This window comes from Lepidochelys kempii, chromosome 4, assembly GCF_965140285.1.
Source record: "Lepidochelys kempii isolate rLepKem1 chromosome 4, rLepKem1.hap1, whole genome shotgun sequence".
In the NCBI taxonomy this organism is placed as follows: Eukaryota; Metazoa; Chordata; order Testudines; family Cheloniidae; genus Lepidochelys; species Lepidochelys kempii.
The window spans coordinates 125,219,683-125,238,894 of NC_136383.1; the positions used below are offsets into that span (position 1 = coordinate 125,219,683).

The 19,212-nt window shown below is 38.8% G+C and overlaps 1 protein-coding gene across 19 annotated transcripts in view; it reads left to right on the plus strand.

The window, feature by feature from the left end:
• The window catches only part of FAM53A (family with sequence similarity 53 member A), a 165,522-nt gene that overhangs the window by 59,074 nt on the left and 87,236 nt on the right, over positions 1 to 19,212 (plus strand). For 18 of the 19 annotated variants that reach the window (XR_013635733.1, XR_012158755.1, XR_012158757.1 and 15 more), the window contains one exon: positions 18,877 to 18,984. The exons of the other annotated variant lie outside the window; for it this stretch is intronic. Coding sequence is in view for 13 of the 18 variants with exons in the window: in XM_073342767.1 (XP_073198868.1) it covers positions 18,877 to 18,984 (108 nt within the window). In the remaining 5 variants the exon portion in view is untranslated. The remainder of the gene's footprint in view (positions 1 to 18,876; positions 18,985 to 19,212) is intronic. 19 annotated transcript variants of the gene reach the window in all.

Genomic DNA, 19,212 nt, shown 5'->3' on the forward strand with positions numbered 1-19,212 from the left:
GGAGTAGGAAGCAGTAGTGGTTGGGAAGATCTCTGATTTCCTGTGGGGTTTGTGCCACTAAGTGGGGATGGGAAGTGGAAGTTATCTGTGGACTGCAGTACTAGGTAAATTTCAAGGGAGGAACCCTAAGGAGCTGTCTGGGGCATTTTCGGGTGAGGGGGTGGGTTAACGGAGGTGTGGGTTGGTGCGTGTCTTAAGAGTAATAATGCTTAATGAAATGATGTAGTATAAGAAAATGTTGGATTTAGATACTTATGGTCATTTGAGATATATTAATGTAAGTGTAGTAAAAAGGAATAAAACACATTTGTAATAGATAAAAGAGGAAAAAATCCTGAAAAATAAAACATTTCTCGGAACCCTAGTTATAGATATTTTTAGGTCCATTCCCATCATACTCGCACCTCCACATAACAGGCCCAACAGGCTTATTTCCAATAAGGAATAGAATAGAAAATAAAATAGATTTAAATAAAAATGTCTGTAAAATACTAAGTGGCTACAGAATTTTTCTTACTGTCCAAAAATTTTCTGCAGCATTAACTCATTGAAATATTCAAGATCCCATTTCAGTTTGAAATGGGGAATAGAATTTAGAAATCTGTCTAGGTTCTTACATGGTGTCAGTCACCATGGTACCTGATGAAATTACAATCTTTTAATAAGGAAATGTTGACCCACAACATAAACATACATAACACATTCAAACTGGCGCATGCTCTTCTTTTCAGCTTCTTATATCTTCCAGAGAAGTTTAGGAATTCTCTTTCAGTCTTGAACATTTTAGGACTCAAAAAATAATGACGATTTTGTTGAGGATTTTTTTTAAAAACTTGATGTTAAATTGGTTGAAGTAAATGACAGTTACAAGTGCAATATACTCATGTGCAAAATAAATAACACCTTTACCATTTTTAAAACACAACTAAGCTTTAACTCCAAGGTAAAGATTTTTGTTTGGGCATCTTTTATTAAGGGTGAAACTTATTCCTAAAAACATTTTTGCCAATCCTTATTCATATACAGTACAACAGGCATTTTGAGATAGATAAGAATACAAAGACTATTTGTATCAGTCTCCATAGCTTTAAATTTTAGTATGTGTGGAATGCTGGTATGCTTCTTGGGATACGTTCCAACTAAGATACTGCATGGTTTTTTTGGTATGGGGTGGATGGATATCTTTTAAGAATTGATACTGAATATAGTGTTCAATCAGTAAGTACTATGTGGCGGGGGGGGGGGGGAGGGGTTGTTCTTGTTTTTAGACCTTTTAACTCTGTAAAGGGATAGTATAACTAGAATTTGTGGAAATGACTAATTTTGAAAAAATGATCAGAAACTGGATGTCTTTCAAATAGGTCTTGAAATTAAAAACCAAAACAGAAAAAACACTTTTTTTTTTAAAGAGCTTTCTGCTCCCTTGCCGAAGTTTTATAAGAGCCTTTTAAGCAAGAAAGAAACTATCGTCTCCATACTGCACTTGGAATTACTAGTATGTACCCCCTGTGCCCATACAAAGTCCCGATGAAGTAAAAACTGAAAATAAAGTTAGATAGCTGTGAACATTAATACTGGAATAAGTGGAATAAGTGAGTTTTCAGAGGGGATTTAAGGCTCCAAGTCAGCAAAGCACTAAGAATGTGTTTGAGTCCTTATGAAGTCCGTTTGATTTTAGCATAAGAATAGGCTTACTGTAAGTCTAAGTGCTTTGCTACTGAGGCCTGTATGAGAAAGGGGTAATGTCTTGGTGGACTGAAATGGGAAGAAAGGCCTTCCAAGCACAGAGGGATGGCAGGAAAAAGTCAAATACTTGTGGGAGAAAGGAATGAATGGAACATCAAGTCTGCCATCATTAGAACAGAATTTGCAGGAGGGATGCAATAATATCAATTGTGATTTTTAACTGGGCCTTATTAAACCTGCTCATAAACCAACCACAGTGAGCAAATGGCCTTTGTCTAGGGAGCAGACTGGAAGATGGGGAAAGGAACCCCCTTACTGTAGCAGGTGGTCTTATGAGGGAGGTATAGTCATAGTATTTGTAGTGCAAACCTGTATTTAGGTGTGGCAGAATTCAATTTTTATTTCTTTTTTGTGACTGATATTGATGTTTGCTTTAAAGCACTTTTTAAATTTTAATTGATTTTTAATTTTCACAGTTGTCATATTTATGGAGGGGGAGAGTTCAGACAGCAAGGGTCAGACAATCATGACAGACATTCAGATTTAAAAAGTTAAAGCTTTATAACTGTTAAAATGAAAATTGTCAACATCAAATGTCACAATATATAAAGTAAATATCCTTAAATCAAACTAAGTTCTTAATCATCATTTTTTTCTTTCTTCACATCCTGTAAACTTTTATTATTGGTGGAAATTTTTTTTTTTTGCTGGTTCAGGTGCATATGGTGAAATTGACATTTACTGGTGATAAAAATCTAATTCTTCCAAATATACCTATGCTTGTAGATGTGTTTGTGTAAGAAAAATGGTATTTTTTTCTGTAAATTAAGTTTTCCCCAATAACTTCTCATTTTGTTTCCAATGAGACTTCATCTCTATTTAGAAGATACATTAATCTAAAATATATGTTGCCACATCCTTTGAATGGCTCACGCTATGCTGGGTTATGAATAATTTTTTCATTTTGGCTTCTGAACTGTCTTGTTAGAGTGGACGAGGAATGCTTACTCTGCTCAACAGTGTAGTATTTAGTAATTAGTTAGCTGACCCTTACTTTCCACTCCTGGTATGCATTGTGGCTCTTAAAATGAGGTCATGTTGGTCCTTTTCTGTGATCTTTGGATTATGTATGATTGAATTATTAGCAGTACTGTGGCCTAAATTACTTACTTTAGCAAAAATGAAGATCTCAAACAATGTCCCTGAATCTTTTAATTTTTAACTCTTGTCACAAGGTATATCCATAATGGCAAAAAGTTGCCAATATTGGTGGTACACGTCTATCATACATGCATCATTGCATTGAATTTCATGGATAAGTTATCTCCCCTTGTCTCAAAAATATATATTCTACTTCACAGGAATCTGTACGCTATTGCAGCTTTAAAAAAAATATTCTGTACTGCAATTATATCTCCAAACTCAAACATAGGGAGCGTAACTATGAGATGGGACTTCGGCTGTCATGTCATGTTGGGCTAGTCCGCTTCCCCTTTTGGCTAATACAAGGACAGTGATCTGTCCAGATATCAAGCATGCTGAAGAGATGTTCTGAGACCGCTCTTGCAAGGTCAAAGATCAGCGGTGGTAGTGGCCTACAACTTGGTGCTCAAAGCTCATTTAGAGCCAAAAAATTTGTAAGTGAAATTTTGCAGTGTTTTGAATGGTTAATAAATTCCACCACTTTCATTCCAACTTGTCTTCAGCCTCCATCCAAAATATGAATATATAAATTTATTTGCAGAAGACCTCAGTGTTTCTTGTCTGTTCACATGGGATTTATATTTACAAAGACTGAGTGCAGCAGGTCTGTAAGAACAATTGCTTTGATCTCTGCCAAACTTGTAAATTTAAAAATAAGATTTGCCGTATTTACAGTATATAGCTGTATGATATCTAGATAATTTTTGGTATTTTTTTTGGTTCAGGCTAGGATCCTGATCAAGAAAATGAGAGAAACTGCTGTAACTATATAGAACCCACTTGCAAATAAAGTAGGGGAGCGGATGGAAGAAAACTGCTGTGAACAAGGGGACTGATTTGGATACAGGGCTAGGATTTGGAAAATATGGCTTCTGGTCCAAATCCTTAAGCTCTCTCTTGGCTCCCCATCTGAATAATGGGAGTGGGAAGTAATGCTAACCTACCTTTTTATAATGCATTTTTCAAATGATTAGCATGGAAAGTGCTATATCAGTGATTATAAACTGAATAGGATTGGAAGATGAGACCAAATTCTTCTGAAGGGCAGAATGTAATCCAGTTAACTTGTGGGATACTATGACCCTGTTCAGTTTGCTGATATCTAGTCAGTGTATTATGACTAGCTTTGGCTCCGGTGTTCACTTTATTTAAAAAAAAGTTAGCTGTACTGTATGTTAACTTGATCACTAATATGGAGTGCATGTGGGTGACTATTTGCATGTGTCTTATTAGAAACCTTGCAGGGTCCTACAGCCTGGGAGCCAGCCTGACCCCAAAAGTGTACACAGCAATGAAACAGCCCCACAGCTCGAGTCGGCTGGCCAGCCGTGCATGTCTAGTTGCTGTGTAAATATAGCCTCTGTCAGGAATTTTAGAGTTAGGCAGTTTAGACTGCCCATCCCCTCTCAACTGCTTGGGTTCTCATCTCTTGCCACTTATGGTGTCATGTCACTAGTTCTTTGGTCCTAGTCTACCAGTAAAATAGGCAGGCAAGACGGATCTTTCTAATGTATAAAACAAAATAATGAAAATCACATGCAAACACAATGTTTTTGTTTTGCAGGTCACTGTAAAAGGTGCTTGTAGCAGTAAAAAGTTTTCATGTAAAAGTAAATTGGTCTTATCTGCTGTGAAGAAATTCAAAATTAAGAAACTGATCTGTTCCTTGACTTGTCTTGATCAAGCTGACTTCACTTTTAATGAGCTAAAATATTCATGTGCTTAGTATTAGTTTCTTTAAAAATATCATATGTTCAGTTATGTGGTGAATTTTCCTGTCACACTTCAAGTTGTTTTTAAACTCCGAGCAGGAACGTGACTTATAAAAGCGAACGTTGATTACTGATTTGGGGAAGGAAACCCTATCTTTCTTTGTATGAGCTTGTGCACTTCCAGTTTGGCTGTGTTACTTATGAAGCAACTTAACTTTAAATGATTTGAATTGCAAACACTGGTGTGAACTAAAACATATCTACCTCTAACCACACTGCTCTTTTAAACTTTCTTCAGCAAAGATTTCTATCTTTTAGTACTTCTATCCTGCTGTGTACCTTCGCTAGAGCAGTGTCCTTTATAGAAGAAGAAAATAAGTACTGATAATCTAGTACAGGCGTGAGACTATTTTTGAGAAGTAGGCTTTTGTACTTTCTAACGAATAGTTCAGATAATTTTCAGAGCAGCTGTTTGACCTTGTTGGAAATCTGTATTTCCCATTGGGCTTTGGACTATTATCTAGCAGTACTAGTTCAGTTCCATAAGCTTGGATTTTTTAGTTTTTTGCATTTTTTTTTCTACCCTGGCAAATCTGAACAAGTTGAATGCATATATGTGATGTGAAAGGTGGAAATGTACTATAGAATACAGCTTTAATGAACATTTAATGGTATCTAAAGAGTAATTCTATTAACATAATATCAAATGAATGGCTTATCCATAATGTGTGTAGCTCTTGTTACTTGAGAATAGTGTTGCAGTTGCTGAAAACAGGTATGTTTTAATTTTCATAGGCAGGTTTTCTGAAGACTTCTTGCATATGAAGTGCTAAAGTTCTAGCTGAGAATACTGTGTGGTATTCTTAATAGCAACATCATATTGCTGCACTTACTAAAATTTTGCTGATAGAGGTGTTAAGCACTGTACAAGATGTACAAAAACAGTCCCTCTCATATTAGTGTTAAGGGCCCCAATATTTGTAGAAGTGTTTGGTAGCTTGAAACTTTTCATGCCATGCCTTGCCTCTCTGGATGCCTAAAGTTAATCAAACACCGCAGCTACCACAGGAGTGCTATTTTGTTTAACGATGCAGAGCATCTAAGCTCAAGTGTTGAGCTTGATGCTGAGCTCTGGGGCTGGGAGTGTGTTGTGGAAAATCCTTAGGGAGGAGGAAAGGAGTCCAGTTTATTAAAATAACCACAGATCATTTCCTCAGGGGGAATAGTTACATGTAAATACCATATAAACATTCTCATATGTTAGAATATGGAAATGGCACTTCAATATACAGTTTAATCTGAAATGAAAAACTGGTAACTTGAGATATCAAGAGAGAATTTTTAGAAGTCTCCAAATCAGTGGTGGCCAGAAGGGACCACCAGATCATCTTGTCTGATCTCCTGAATATCATGGGCCACCAACACCACCCAGCACCCAAACAGTAAATCCAGCAACCAAAATGAGACCAAAGTATTACAGGAAATTAGACTTATGTGCCACAGGAAGAGAATGGGAGGGACCAAAGGGCACCAGTGGCAAGGAAATGATTAAGTGATATATAGCCCGATAATCCTGGAAAGTTACCTGCATCCATGTACTGCAGAGGAAGATGACCTCTCCCCTAATCTGACATGGCGAAAATTCCTTCCCAACCCCACAAATGACAATCTGGTTAAACCCTAAGCATCTGAGCAAGAACAGCCAGCCGTGTGTGTGCTCGCTCGGTGCCATCTGGCCCTCCTCTTCCAATGTTCCATCTCTAGCCATGGCCACCCCTCATGTTTCAGAGGAAAGAGATTTAAAAAAAAAACTAGTGGGAGGGGCAAAATCCCTTTTGGGTCGCTGGTTGAAACACTGAAGCATGAATTTTTGGGAACATAAGAGAAACTGGGAGTGAGCCCCAGTTTATTTCATTTGTTGTTAGGCCAACATGGTTCTTTAGCTTAAATAGCTTTTCCTTCTCCCTGGTATTTATCCCCTAGTGTATTTATAGAGAACAGTGGTATCCTCTCTCAGCCTTCTTTTTTGTTTGTTTTCCAAGTCTCCTCTCATAATATGGGCCCTCCATTCCCTTGATCATCCTAGTAGCTCTTCTCCACACCTGTTGCAGTTTAAATTCATCTTTCTTGAACATGATTGACCAGAACTCTACACGGTATTGCTAATGAGATCTTTACAATGGCATTTTAACGCTTCTCTATCTCTACTGGAAATGCCTCGCCCAATACATCCTAAAATTGCATTAGCCTTTTTCACAGCCACATCACATTAGTGGTTCATAATCCTCCTGTGATCAATCCACACAGCTAAGTATCTCTCCTCCTCTGTTGCTCTCAACTGATGAGCCAAGAGGAACAAGCCAGAGAGACCCCAGAGTTGAAAAGTATAAATGGCCTTTTCTGCAAGCTTCTGTACTTGTGAATAACTTGTAACTTTGCTACAAAGGTATACTTTTGTTTTGTTCAGTTTCTTTGCTAGCCTTGTCTAGAGGTGTGCTAGAAATCTTTGAACTGTACTGCTGGATTTCCATTTTTTTGTAAGTCATACTCCTTCCCCCCTCAAGAATCTCCTTGCTCTAACCGTGGCTGTAATTCAGCTTTGAATGCCATGAGGCTTTTCTGTTGGAACCATTCTGGACTTTAGAGGATGTAGGTTTATTCCTCCTCATTTGAATGTGTTCATATTACCCAAGAGGTCTTTACTGTGTTCCTAACTTCTGTCCACACCTTTTCCTCTAACTTGTTTTTATTAAACATCCTGATGCTATTTACCTACTTCATTGAAGACGGAGATGTAATGAGAACTACTAAGCATTTTGGTTTGGTTTTGTCTGTCCTTACCCTCTTTAGTAGAGGACCAAAACTTAAGAGTTTTATGTGAAAATCATGCTAGACATAACTGAAAATTCTTGGGCATTTTAGAAGTATAATGTAGCGTTTGCTGTTTGTGTTGTCTAAAAGTACAGTAGTTTATGGGTTACCATGCAAATTGAGTTTAACTGAGAGATGTAATTCTTTCCTTTTCCCGCATGCCTCCTCTACCCTCAAAGTGCATGTTAAAAGGGCCCTTATATTTTCAGTGTAGACACTTCAGATCTCATTGCTGGTCCAAGATCCTTTAATTTATTTATATCATGTCCAAAAGTGCTTGTTTTTACTCCCATAATTCAGAGTTAAGATGTAAAATTTTGGAATATCACCCCAATACACCTCCGCTGTTTCATGGTGTGTCATCTGTTTTGAAGTGGTAGTACCATTCTGTAGCAAATCATTTGGAGTTGCAAGAGAGGGATATACTTTTCTCTGTCCCAAACAATCGGTCTGTTTGTCCTCCACCATCCCAACGTTGTGTTTTTGTTTGTGGCAGGCTTGTGGCTTGGCCATGTGCGACAGTAAGTCATCTAGTCTGCCTCAGTTTGTTCTTTTGAACCCAGTGCTGAAAACATTTGACTTGGGGGGGAAAAACGATTGAGTTTTATGATTGGGGTAGTGGGGGAAGGAACTGCTTACGCCTTTTTTAAAAAAAAAGTGTAAGAATATTTTTGTTTTCCATAGCTCTTTCTGAAACCTAATATTCCAGAAATTGGGGATAGATATTTTTGGTGGTTTTGCACCCCTGAAAGTAAGGTTTTATAATGGAAAATGACAAGTTCTCTAGACTGGCACAGCTCTAATGAAGAGTAGCAGAATAAAGAAAAAATCAGAACACAAACCCTGGACAAAGCAGGCATTACATTTTTTGTAGACAAGATGTGTGACACCTCAGTGGGGTACGTCTGGACTGTGGGACCGCTGTCTCCTTTAACTCTCGGGATCAGGGTACCTTTCACAATTCTGTACTAGAGACAAGCAGCCCCTTTAGGCTTCACTCTCACACAGCCATTAGCATGTGAAGGCACACCCAAAGTTACATGCAGGCTCTCAGTCTTTTATGAACTATACACAGGGAGACACCTGCAAATCCCCCAGCCTTGCAGCCCAGAAATGTACCTTCTGACACTGCTCAAGACCTTCTCTTGAACAGTGCAAGCTCATTAATTAGTTCGCCACTTCATCAAAGGATAGTGGACAAGCCACCAGCCTTTATAATCGGAGCAGATTCCCCAAACACTTTTAGACAAACTCACTGGTAAAGATAAAACATTAAAATCAAATAGATTTTAAGTAATTATATGAGTGTTAGGCATAGAGGTCAGAGTTGGTTACATAAGAAATAAAAGGTAAAATCACAGTCTAAATCCTAAGCTTTATCTGACTAAGCAAGATTTGAATTGAGCAGTTTTTCCTCATCCCACTAGATGTAAGCAGTTCACAGTTCTAATACACAGGCTGAATTCCCTGCTCAGCCTGGGACCAGTCTCCCCAGTTCCAAGTCTTTTCTTCCAAACATTCTTGTTGCCTTTGGAGTGGGTGGGGGTAGAGAGAGGTGGACTCAGGATTCCACTGTCCCTTATTTTATACTCTGTTCCAGTGTCCGGAAAAATATTGACTCAAACATGGAGTCAAGCATCACATGTCCTGATACCTTGCTGAATCACAGAGTTAAGCAATCCCCATTGCGTAGGGCTTGAGCAACTCTCTTACTGAATCTTAAATCTCTTGTTTACGATTCCTCTGCTGGTCAATGGCTGGTGATTGTCGCTTAACACCTGTCTGGGTGTGGGTCACTCACTTTGTTGCCAGTTTCGGGCTAGCTGTGAGCATCTCCCAGACTCTCAACATATTTCAGTAACAAGCATGTAGCAAAATCTCATAACTCCATATACAATAATGATATACATATTTTGACAAAACAGTGAGTTTCAATAAATCATGACATTTCATAGGATAACTTACAAGGCATTTTTTATACAAAATATCATAGCCTTATACACCTGGTGCATGTGGGGGTTACAGGGTGCTATTTTCAGGTACAATGCCACAGGATGAAATGCAATACAGTCAAATGCAGAGGATGCCACATAGGAAGGAACAATCAATTGAACACATACAAAATAAGAAATGACTGCCTAGGATGGAATACTACGGAAAGGGATCTGGAGGTCATAGTGGATCACAAGCTAAATATGAGTCAACAGTGTAACAGTGTTGCAAAAAAGCAAACATCATTCTGGGATATATTAGCAGGAGTGTCGTAAACAAACACGAGAGTAATTCTTCTGCTCAACTCTGCACTAATTAGGCCTCAACTGGAGTATTGTGTCCAGTTCTGGGCGCCACATTTCAGGAAGGATGTGGACAAATTGAAGGTCTAGAGGAGATTAACAAAAATTATTAAAGGTTTGGAAAACATGACCTTTGAGGAAAGATTGAAAAAAATTGGGTTTGTTTAGTTTGGAGAAGAGAAGACTGAGAGGGGAGATAATTTTTCATTACTACTTTCACTACCCACTCAGCTTTATTAACTGCATGGTATGGTTTTTTGGGGCTGGCTTAGGAAAATTGTTAGATGAAATTATAAATCAGAATTACTTAAGTCTAAAATGACAAATTGTCCCACTTTACAGGCAACTTGAATTTCTTTCACAGGATATCCTGTTTAGTCTCCTAAATTTTTATTAATGGCTTATGTTCTCAGTCAGCAAGGATTCAAGATGAACTAATCTGCAGAAGATCTAATATTTATTACCTCAGTATGGGAGGCCAGTTGTGTATAGTGTACTAGCATACATATAGCGCACTGTAGTTGAATATTGCTGTAAACCTGTCATGATGAGCCAGAGAATGTAACTCTAATTTAACTAGTCTGATTATTTGGATTTAATCCTGTTTTAAACCATTTTCAAAACTTGAGCAATAATACTGGTGAGTTCAGCAAGTCTTGAAAATTCCACTTGCCAGTAGTGAATACTAAACTCCTCCATACCAGCCACCAGAATCTTAAGTCCTCACAGAATTTACTACTTTAGGAGAAAAAAGCCTCAGCCCCATAATTGGTTTACGTTCAGCACAATCACTAAATGCTGTCTTCCTGAGTCCGTACACAGCTTCAGTATCTCTGCTGCTCATACAATGGCTTTGCCAAGCAGAAATAATATAAAACTAGTAAGACTCTAGTCCATTTCACTGTTACTGCTCAGAACTACCAGTATGACTGATAGCAACTTGTCATGTTAGGGAGTTGACCCTCAACTACAGTGTTGTGCTTGTCAGTAAGCATTTTGCACCCTGATTTATTGAAAGTTTGTCAATTATTCCCACTTGTCAGGGTTGTTAAAAATTATTTTGCCATGAGGTCAAACAAAATCCAATTTGGAAGAGCCGCACAATTTTATTGTATTTAAATTCTGTGTAGATTCACTGCTGGAATTTTTTATCAGTTCTTCCAGCAGCTCTGCCTCCCCAGGCTCAAGGACAAGGTAAAAAAAAAAAAAAATTACAAATAGTGGGATTAGCTCGTAGTGTACTCCCACCCCCACCAAAACATCAGTCTTTCCCCACGTCCCACCGAGTAAAATCTGCGGTGCACTGGCGCTTGGGTAAGCTAAGTCTTCTGTGTAGAACAAATAATTGTTTCTTCCTTCTACCTCAAAAGGCTGGTCTCTGTAGTCATAGCTTTCATGGTACTGATCATAGAATATCAGAGTTGGAAGGGACCTCAGAAGGTCATCTAGTCCAACCCCCTGCTCAAAGCAGGGTCAATCCCCAATGTAGAAGTGAACTGTGTTCTGTATTCAGTTTAGTAGTGTAATAGTCCTCCTTGTGAAGGTTGATACAGATGTTCATCCCTCTGTAATCCTGCTGAATTTCATACCTTACTGGTCTTGCTGTCAATCATATGTTTCAATCTGAAATATGTCGTCTCGTCTTGGTCAGACTTAAGTTGATATAACTACGTAGCTCAGGGGTGTGGAAAATGCACACCCCTGAACAACCAGTTATAGTGACCTAACATTCGGTGTAGACAGTGCTATGTGAACAAGAGGGGTTTCTCCTGTCAACATAGCTACTGCTTCTCAGGCAGGTGGAGTACCTATGCTGATGGGAGAAGCTCTCTGTGTGTAGACAAGCCCTTAAAATTGCATTCCGTAGCCTACTCGACTGAGCAGATCAAAGTTAGCTATGAATTGGCCTGTAGCCTGTAACCTAGTTATTTTCAAACGACAGATTTTTCATACCTTTTTGCACATCATGTTGCCTGGGAGCTAGTCTGTTGATGGTATGCATAGAGAGCACTTGGAGAGTTTTGTGCCTTCATGTTCATGGCTGAATTTGGACCGACTTTTTCTCCTGTCTTAACTCTGTTAAAGTGAAAAGCATTGGAAGACTTCTTTCGAAGAAAAATTTGGCTCTTGAATGTTAATTAATTCTTTGAACGTAGTAGGTTTTGCTTTTTGTTTTTGACCAAAGAATCCCAAAGAATATAGGCACTTCACTTCTTTTCTAGTGTTAGTCTCATATTGTTTAAATATTTAAACTAAGAGGTAAACCCTCCTGTGAATCAACACATTTGTGTAATGTTGACCATTGGGCTTAGACTGGCAGAAACTTGTGTACTACTTAGCTAGGAATGTATTGTGCTTCTTAAAAAGTGGTAAACTAACCTGTGCAGAAATGCATGCGTTGTTAAATCAATACATTTATTCTAAAAATAGTTATTCAATTCCTTTTTCCTTCCAGTCATTCTTTAATTCCACACCATGTGTGTGCGCGCACGCAAAATGCACATGCGTAATTTTTATACTGGCGTTTTTACTGCTGAAAGTTTTCCCTACTCAGAGGGAGAGAATGGATCTGGATTTAAAACACAAAGTAATTCCCACTCAGTGGTATCGTCAACTGAGATCAGGGCGGTTGTTGCATTAAATCATTTAAAATGAGATGCCACTTCTCCTTCCATTAGAAGTTCTGCTTCTTAGGTGGTAATGCTCTGAATCTTATTTTGTCTGTTTTTCTTTTTATTTAAATGAACGTTGATCCTTACTGCGTTGTATTGTCTTGCAGATCTTTGTTTGACTGCAGTGAAAGTTGAAGGGCTCATTTCTGTGTAGTGCTCTACCTACTTAGAGAAGCCGGGGAGTGATGGTGCAGGCAGCTGTTTGTGGATTCCCTGATACTGAGCTGGTTAGCCCCGTTGGAAGTTAGACCTTACACCAGTGGAGGATCAGGCAGAGCAGAGTTGTGCGGTACCTTCATCCCTTCTTTCCCTGAACTGGCCCTATGTTGTGGTGCTTGGGGTGGGGGTGGACTGCAGTTTCAGGAGATTGCTCTGCTAGCTTTACTTTACAGGAGAAGTTTCCCCTATACAGTACATAGGGAAACTTTGCCTGGCCAGTTAAGTCCTGAATCCAGCCACTTTGACGCAACAGTGGTGTAAAATGGCTCTAGCATAAGTGAGAATTTGGTCCTAAGTGTATTACTCACTTTTTTTGGTTTTCTTTACCTTTTTAGGAGTCACTTTAAATCTTACAGTCTCCTCTCCACTGTGACAGGGAGAACTTTCTTCATTAATTAGCTACCAGTATGGTGGATTTTAATTTAAATTGTTCAAAATGCAATCTCTTTGGCCATGTATTGAAGCAAAGTGCTGGTTGTGGATTATGCCTGTAATCTCTTCCAGTAGGCAAATAAGACTTCATTTTTCTTACCAGCCTCTTAATAGTATTTTCCTGCCAGACTGTAAGCTCCACCTCTTTCAAGCAGCTAGAAGGGAGACAGGAGTACTATATCCCTTCTACGCCATCCAGAGACTGCTAGCTGCTGCATGGAAGGTTGAGGATTGGGGAATGGAGAAGTCTCTGCTATTTTGCCCTCCCCAGTCTTTGTCTTAAATTGTTTTGTGGTCCTCTCATGAGTAACTCCAGTGCCCGCCTTTGCTGCTGTTCATAATTTCTACAAGCAACAGTAGTGTGAAAGTGACATGATTAAGACATCTCTGGGTTTTAAATGGCTTCCATTTACGGCATAATCATTTATTTAACTGCAGTCTCATGACCTTTCTTGTTATCCTGGATCTTATTCTTCTACAATGGTGGGGTGAGGAGTGTGGGAGTTAATTACAGATCCATGAAATAGCACCAGCCACTTTAGGTTTTGTTAAAGGTCCTTGGTAGTAATGAAAGCAGCTGTCAGGTTACTAAATTCTGCTTTATTGTCTGATTGACATGTCTGTACTCCAACTAGACTAATGGTGAATGAAAAGTTCCCCTTTTCCTGTAATGATGGAACATCACAGTAATTTGTCTGAGAGCAGAAGAAAGTGTGACCTAATCAGGAAAAAAGCTTCAAACTTGTATTCTGTCTGTCAGGCAAAAGGAGTGACCAATTTGGGGTGCTTTGAATTTGGACTGTGTTTATTATAATGAAAGTCCTTTTTCACTTCGTTATATCTTGCAGGAAATATTGTCTTAATGTTCCTGAACATGGACTCTTTGGTTTCGGCTACTACTCTACACAATGGGGTCGTCCCCCCTGCATTTACAGTAGATACATTGCGGAAGGATTTATGTATTTTGTAATGCAGGAAGATTATGCATCGCACTGAGATTCTCTATTCTTTCAAATCTCATTGTACAACTGTATTCAGAACTGTGTTTAAGTCCAATTTTGAAATAAGAATCTGCAGTATGTAAATAAATAGCAGTATTACCCATAAATAACAGCAGAAATAAGTTTATCCTCTAAATCCACATTTGAGACTTGTAAGGCAAACTGGGAGCGGCTCCAAACTCTACGTAACGGAGGGCCATGTTGGTAATTTACCAGGAACCTGAGGGATGCACCTAAATGAAGCAGTTTGCTGTCGCTGCCCTAATCTTAAATTTTGAGAAATTTGAACCATGAATGCTACAGATCCTAATGGTCTGTCATTCTGTATTAAAGGTGAAGGTAGCTGTGGATTAGTGTATGTAACTCTGAACCTCATTAGGCCACCCATTCCCTAATGCAGTGGCTCTTTGGATGTACTACTTAAGATGGAAATACCAAATGGTTGATGGAGGAACTCCAATCCCAATCCAAGAGTTTCAATATGAATGGACCATAACGAGTGGGATTAATCTTTGCGAATGTCAATTTCCTGGCTCCCCCAGCAGCACTCTGTTTTCCCACTGCTGTGTCATGTTCCTCAGCTGTAGAAGCGCTGACCTTCCTTGTCAAGCCTCATGGAGCAGCGAGGGGAAATCTGTTGCAGCTCCTTTTGGTAGTGGGAGGAGGCAGTGAGTTAGAGCCATTCAGAGAAATGTGCCTTCCCTGCTCCAAAAATACAGTGCTATCTGAGCACTGATATCTCTCATCTCTTCCCCCACCAAAATGCATCATTTAACTTCAGAGGAAGGAGTCATCATCCAACCATCCCATCCCTTTGGTCTCTCCCAAGCTGGCTTCATAAGAAGTGAGGGAAAGGCTGGCCCTTATTTCCTTAAATAGTCTAGAACTAGCTGCTGAGACTAAGTGCCTGACTGCTTTTGCTCAGTCCCCGCAGCCCACTCCCCATGCCTGGCAGCCCTGAACCACCTCTTAATTCCCACAGCTCTGTAACAGGGGAGAGGTTACCCTTTGTACAGACTTTCCCAAGATGATATTCTCCAGTGTTGGTTTGAGAACTTCTGCTACAAATGTCATTGATTGTGATCTGTCCTGGAACTAAGAAGCAAGACTGGGGCTGTCTAAATGTGTGGCTAACTTGTTTAATATTGTTCCCATTATTTTTGTTTGCAAGATTCAAATTTTTCCCCGCTTGAAGGAAGGCAAGACAGCTTCAAGCTATCAACACTGTTCTTCATGTGCTTGCCTTTTACAGAGTTTGAGATGGTGTCCCGTTAAGATTGATGTACCAGCCAATTGTTCCTGTTTGGGGAGGGAGCATTCATGTTTTACAAAAATATATGCATCCCGTTTTCAGTAACTTGTTGGGCATGCATCTGGTTTTCTTGGAGCTATTTTTAAACATTGTGTGTGCTGAATGTTCCTCCAGGCAGATGTCTTTCTACATGTTTTTGTGCAGAGCCTAGTACAGTTGGGCCCCAGTCCTAACTGGGACTTCTGGACCATCACCATATTATGATTATTAATACAAATTATCTCTGCTCTGGGATTGAGGCTAGATATGACAGCAAAAGTGGTGAAAGGATAGCTGAAGTGAGTTCTTGAGAGAACTATAGAAAGAACAAGGTTGCTTGGAGTAAAGTGGTCTTTTTTTTTTTTTTTTAGGTCACTTGCATTGTCCCATATCCTGTTACAGGCATAGGAATGGAAAGGCAAGAGGGAACTGTAGTAGCTGTAGAGTTATTTATGCTGCTCATTGTACATCTCAAGATTTTTAAAAAAATAAATACTGCAGTGGTTTGTGGTTTTGTTTTAGGACTTGGAACAATGAGTTCAAATATTGCTTTATTTCTTGAAGTCTGGTCCTAGTTTACAACTTTGTTAATATTTCTGTCTTTCTGGATGGCTCCACCAATGAGTTTTTTCCTAAGGCTCAATTGTATTTCATAAGCAAGAGTGTTTAGAGTCCATCCCTCTTTGATCTTTTGTCTATTTAGATTTGAAGTTCATCAGAGCATGGACAGAGTGTGGGTGTTAACAGCACTGAGCACAAAGTTGGTGCTTAACCAATTCATCATCATCATTTTATTATTATTTTATTGTATTTATTAAGTTATTCTGGAAGCATGGCTTCTTTTTCATTAACCAAACACGAGTCAAATGAATAGCGTTCTTATAAGCTCTTTTCTTCAAATACCTGGACAAAATGCTGGACTTACAGGGACATGGTGGGTGAAGAAATATCTTTTATTGGACCAATTTCTGTTGGTGAGAGAAACAAGTTTTTGAGCTTACACAGAGCTCTTCTTCAGGTCTGAGTAAGCTCAAAAGCTAGTCTCTGTCACCAACAGAAGTTGGGTCCAATGAAAGATATTACCTTTCCCACCTTGTCTCTCTAATATACTGGAACCAACATGGCTACAACAACACTGCATACAGCAGTGGACTTGTAGGGAACTTTTTTCACAGCGGACATAGTCTGAAGCTCATAAAAGAAGTCAAGAGGAGTAAATGAAATAAATTACAACATTTTAACATGAATACATCTGTAGCTAGATGGTGGGGCTCAGTTCTCTTGATGTGAGAGCAGGGACCCAAAGTTAGCCTGAAATACAGCTTTTCTTCATGTCTTTGGGTCCTTGTCTTTCTCTGTTCTCTAGAACTTGTATTGTCTTAAACAGGATTTTTCAAGGCATGTAACACAGCCCATAGAGATAAGACAGAAGCTGAAGCAATATGAGGCCTTCAGCTAACTTCCTTACTGATCGGGGCTTAGGTAATTTAAATTAGGAGGGTTGTTGGTTAGCTTACAGGAAACGTTTTCTGTCATAGGAGCAATTCTTTTGAGAGGTCAGTGAATCATGGAGCAGCAGGCAGAAGATACCTAAAATAGGGCTATGAGGAATCGGCCTTACAGGTCAAGTGTTTGTACAGTGCCTAGCACATAGAGGCTGTGATCCTGGCCAGGGCTCATAGCCATCACTGTAATATAATTAATTAAAATAATATGACCCAGATGTGTCTGTCTAAATATTGCTTTTAGGATAATGGATTAGGAAGTCAGAAAACTTGAGTTTTCTTTCCAGCTCAGCCATTGACCTTGAGTAAATCAGTTAACTTCTCTGCCTTGGTTTCCCATTGTCCTTTGTCAATCTTGTTGCTGCTTTGCAGTGTTCCAAGAGTTGGAGACTACACCCTTAATATTTTAGGTTTGCTGTGCCATGCAAACAGCTGTTATGTAGTTTACCTAACTTTCAGGTAGAAGTCTGAACACTCAGGCTGGTAGACAGGTGAAGCCTATCTTTAATGTATCAAAACAAAATAGCTCTAGTAAATATTTGCGTTAGCCAACACAGATGAAAAAAGATGTCTGTTACTATAATCAGACACCAGGGACCTTGGACATTAAGTCTGTAACCATAACAGTGTATTTGAAACCAAAACACAGCTCCTGAGTGGCACAACTCTTAACTATCTGTAGTGTGATACAAGGCAGTCTGAGCTGAAATTTAATGTCTAGTTATTTAAGCTGAACAGATGATTTTACATAGAAAGTATATTATTCAGTGTCATTGTTCTGTGTCCGTTGTCTTGGTTTGTTTGGAAGTGTGCTTGTGGTTGCATCCAGATATTACTGACTGAACTGGCATTTGCTTTTTAATTTTAAAACTGAATGATACAGAAAGCAGCTTTTTTTATTCACAGCTAAGATTTTGACACTGCCTCAAACATACGGATTTTCAATCTCAAAAGCTATTACAGTTAAGTCAGACTTTCCACTATAAACTCCTGTTAAACATTTTTTAAAAGTTGCTGTGCTAATATTCTGACACTTACTTACAAAAAGGTTTTGTTAGAGTGGACCAAGAATTTAGAACTTGCTACAAGAAGAAAAAAGCATGGCCACTACACTTGCCATGTTCAGAGCAAAATGTAAAACTTGCCTCTTTGCCTAAGCTTCCCCTCAATAGTACCTTGAATCTCAGATTCATTAAAAGGTTTTTTTTAAAAAAAAGCCGCCTTTTTTGGCATCGAAAGAAGATGGAGCACAGAATTTTTTTTTTTTTTTAAAGCTTGTGGGACATGGAACTGGGTTCTACCTACAGCAATTCAGCTATATTTAAAAAAAAGGACCGAGGCCTTCATTTTTAATATTTTTTTGTTCTTTGCTGACAACAATTTTGCAGAAGTTAAATAAGATACCTTACTAGTAATGAAACTGAAATGAGACCGTTGAACTGAATTATAGTCTGTTTTTGATTTTAATTTAGTTCAATTTAAATTTTAATCTACATTTCAATAGTACAAATTTTCATTAGGTAGGGGCTTTGTAAAACTAATTTAAATTCCTGATGGAAATTGCCTGGACTTAAATTGCTATATCCCTTTTGTCAGTGCACATGAATTTTGTTCTAGAAACCTAAATATACCAGACCATTCCTTTTTTGTAAAATAAATGTATCAAGCTAATTCTAGTTCTTACCCTAGAGAAGCAAAAGCACTCATGTTGCTCTTTTGCAACCTTGTGTCCCTATCTCCCTCTGGGGGATGCTGTTGAGCTCCTCTGAACCAGACTTACATTTAATTAGATTCTGCTTAATTAATGCAAGGTACACAGAGCAAACCAACAAAAGGCATCTTCAGACCTGCCAAGCTTCTCTCACTCAAAGGGGAACTCCCTCAGTTGTGATTATGTTAAAAACAGCATCAGCATTCTTTCTCAGGAAGATTTTTCAAAATGGTTAAATAAGACTTAGAACCTTTTTTCTTTTCCCTTATTCACATTCAGACTTTGACAACCTCCTGTTTTAAGCAGACAAGTCTTAACGGGGCTCCACATATAATTTGGAAGAATGAGTTCAAGCTTGCCTACATGGAGAAGTTATTCCATAAAAAGGTAGGGTGTGAATTTAAAGCACAGTAGCTATTCTGGAGCAGTTCCCAGTGTGGACTTTCTTCTTCTAGAATAAGAGACTCCACCTAGGCGCCTATTCCGGAATAACTATTCCGGTCAGCTTGACCTTGTAAACAAACTCTTAGTTATCTCTGTTCTCCCCAATAGAAGAAAACCCGGGGGTGGGGGGGGAAGCTTCCCTCCTAAATGCTTCTGCAGAACTTGTTACTT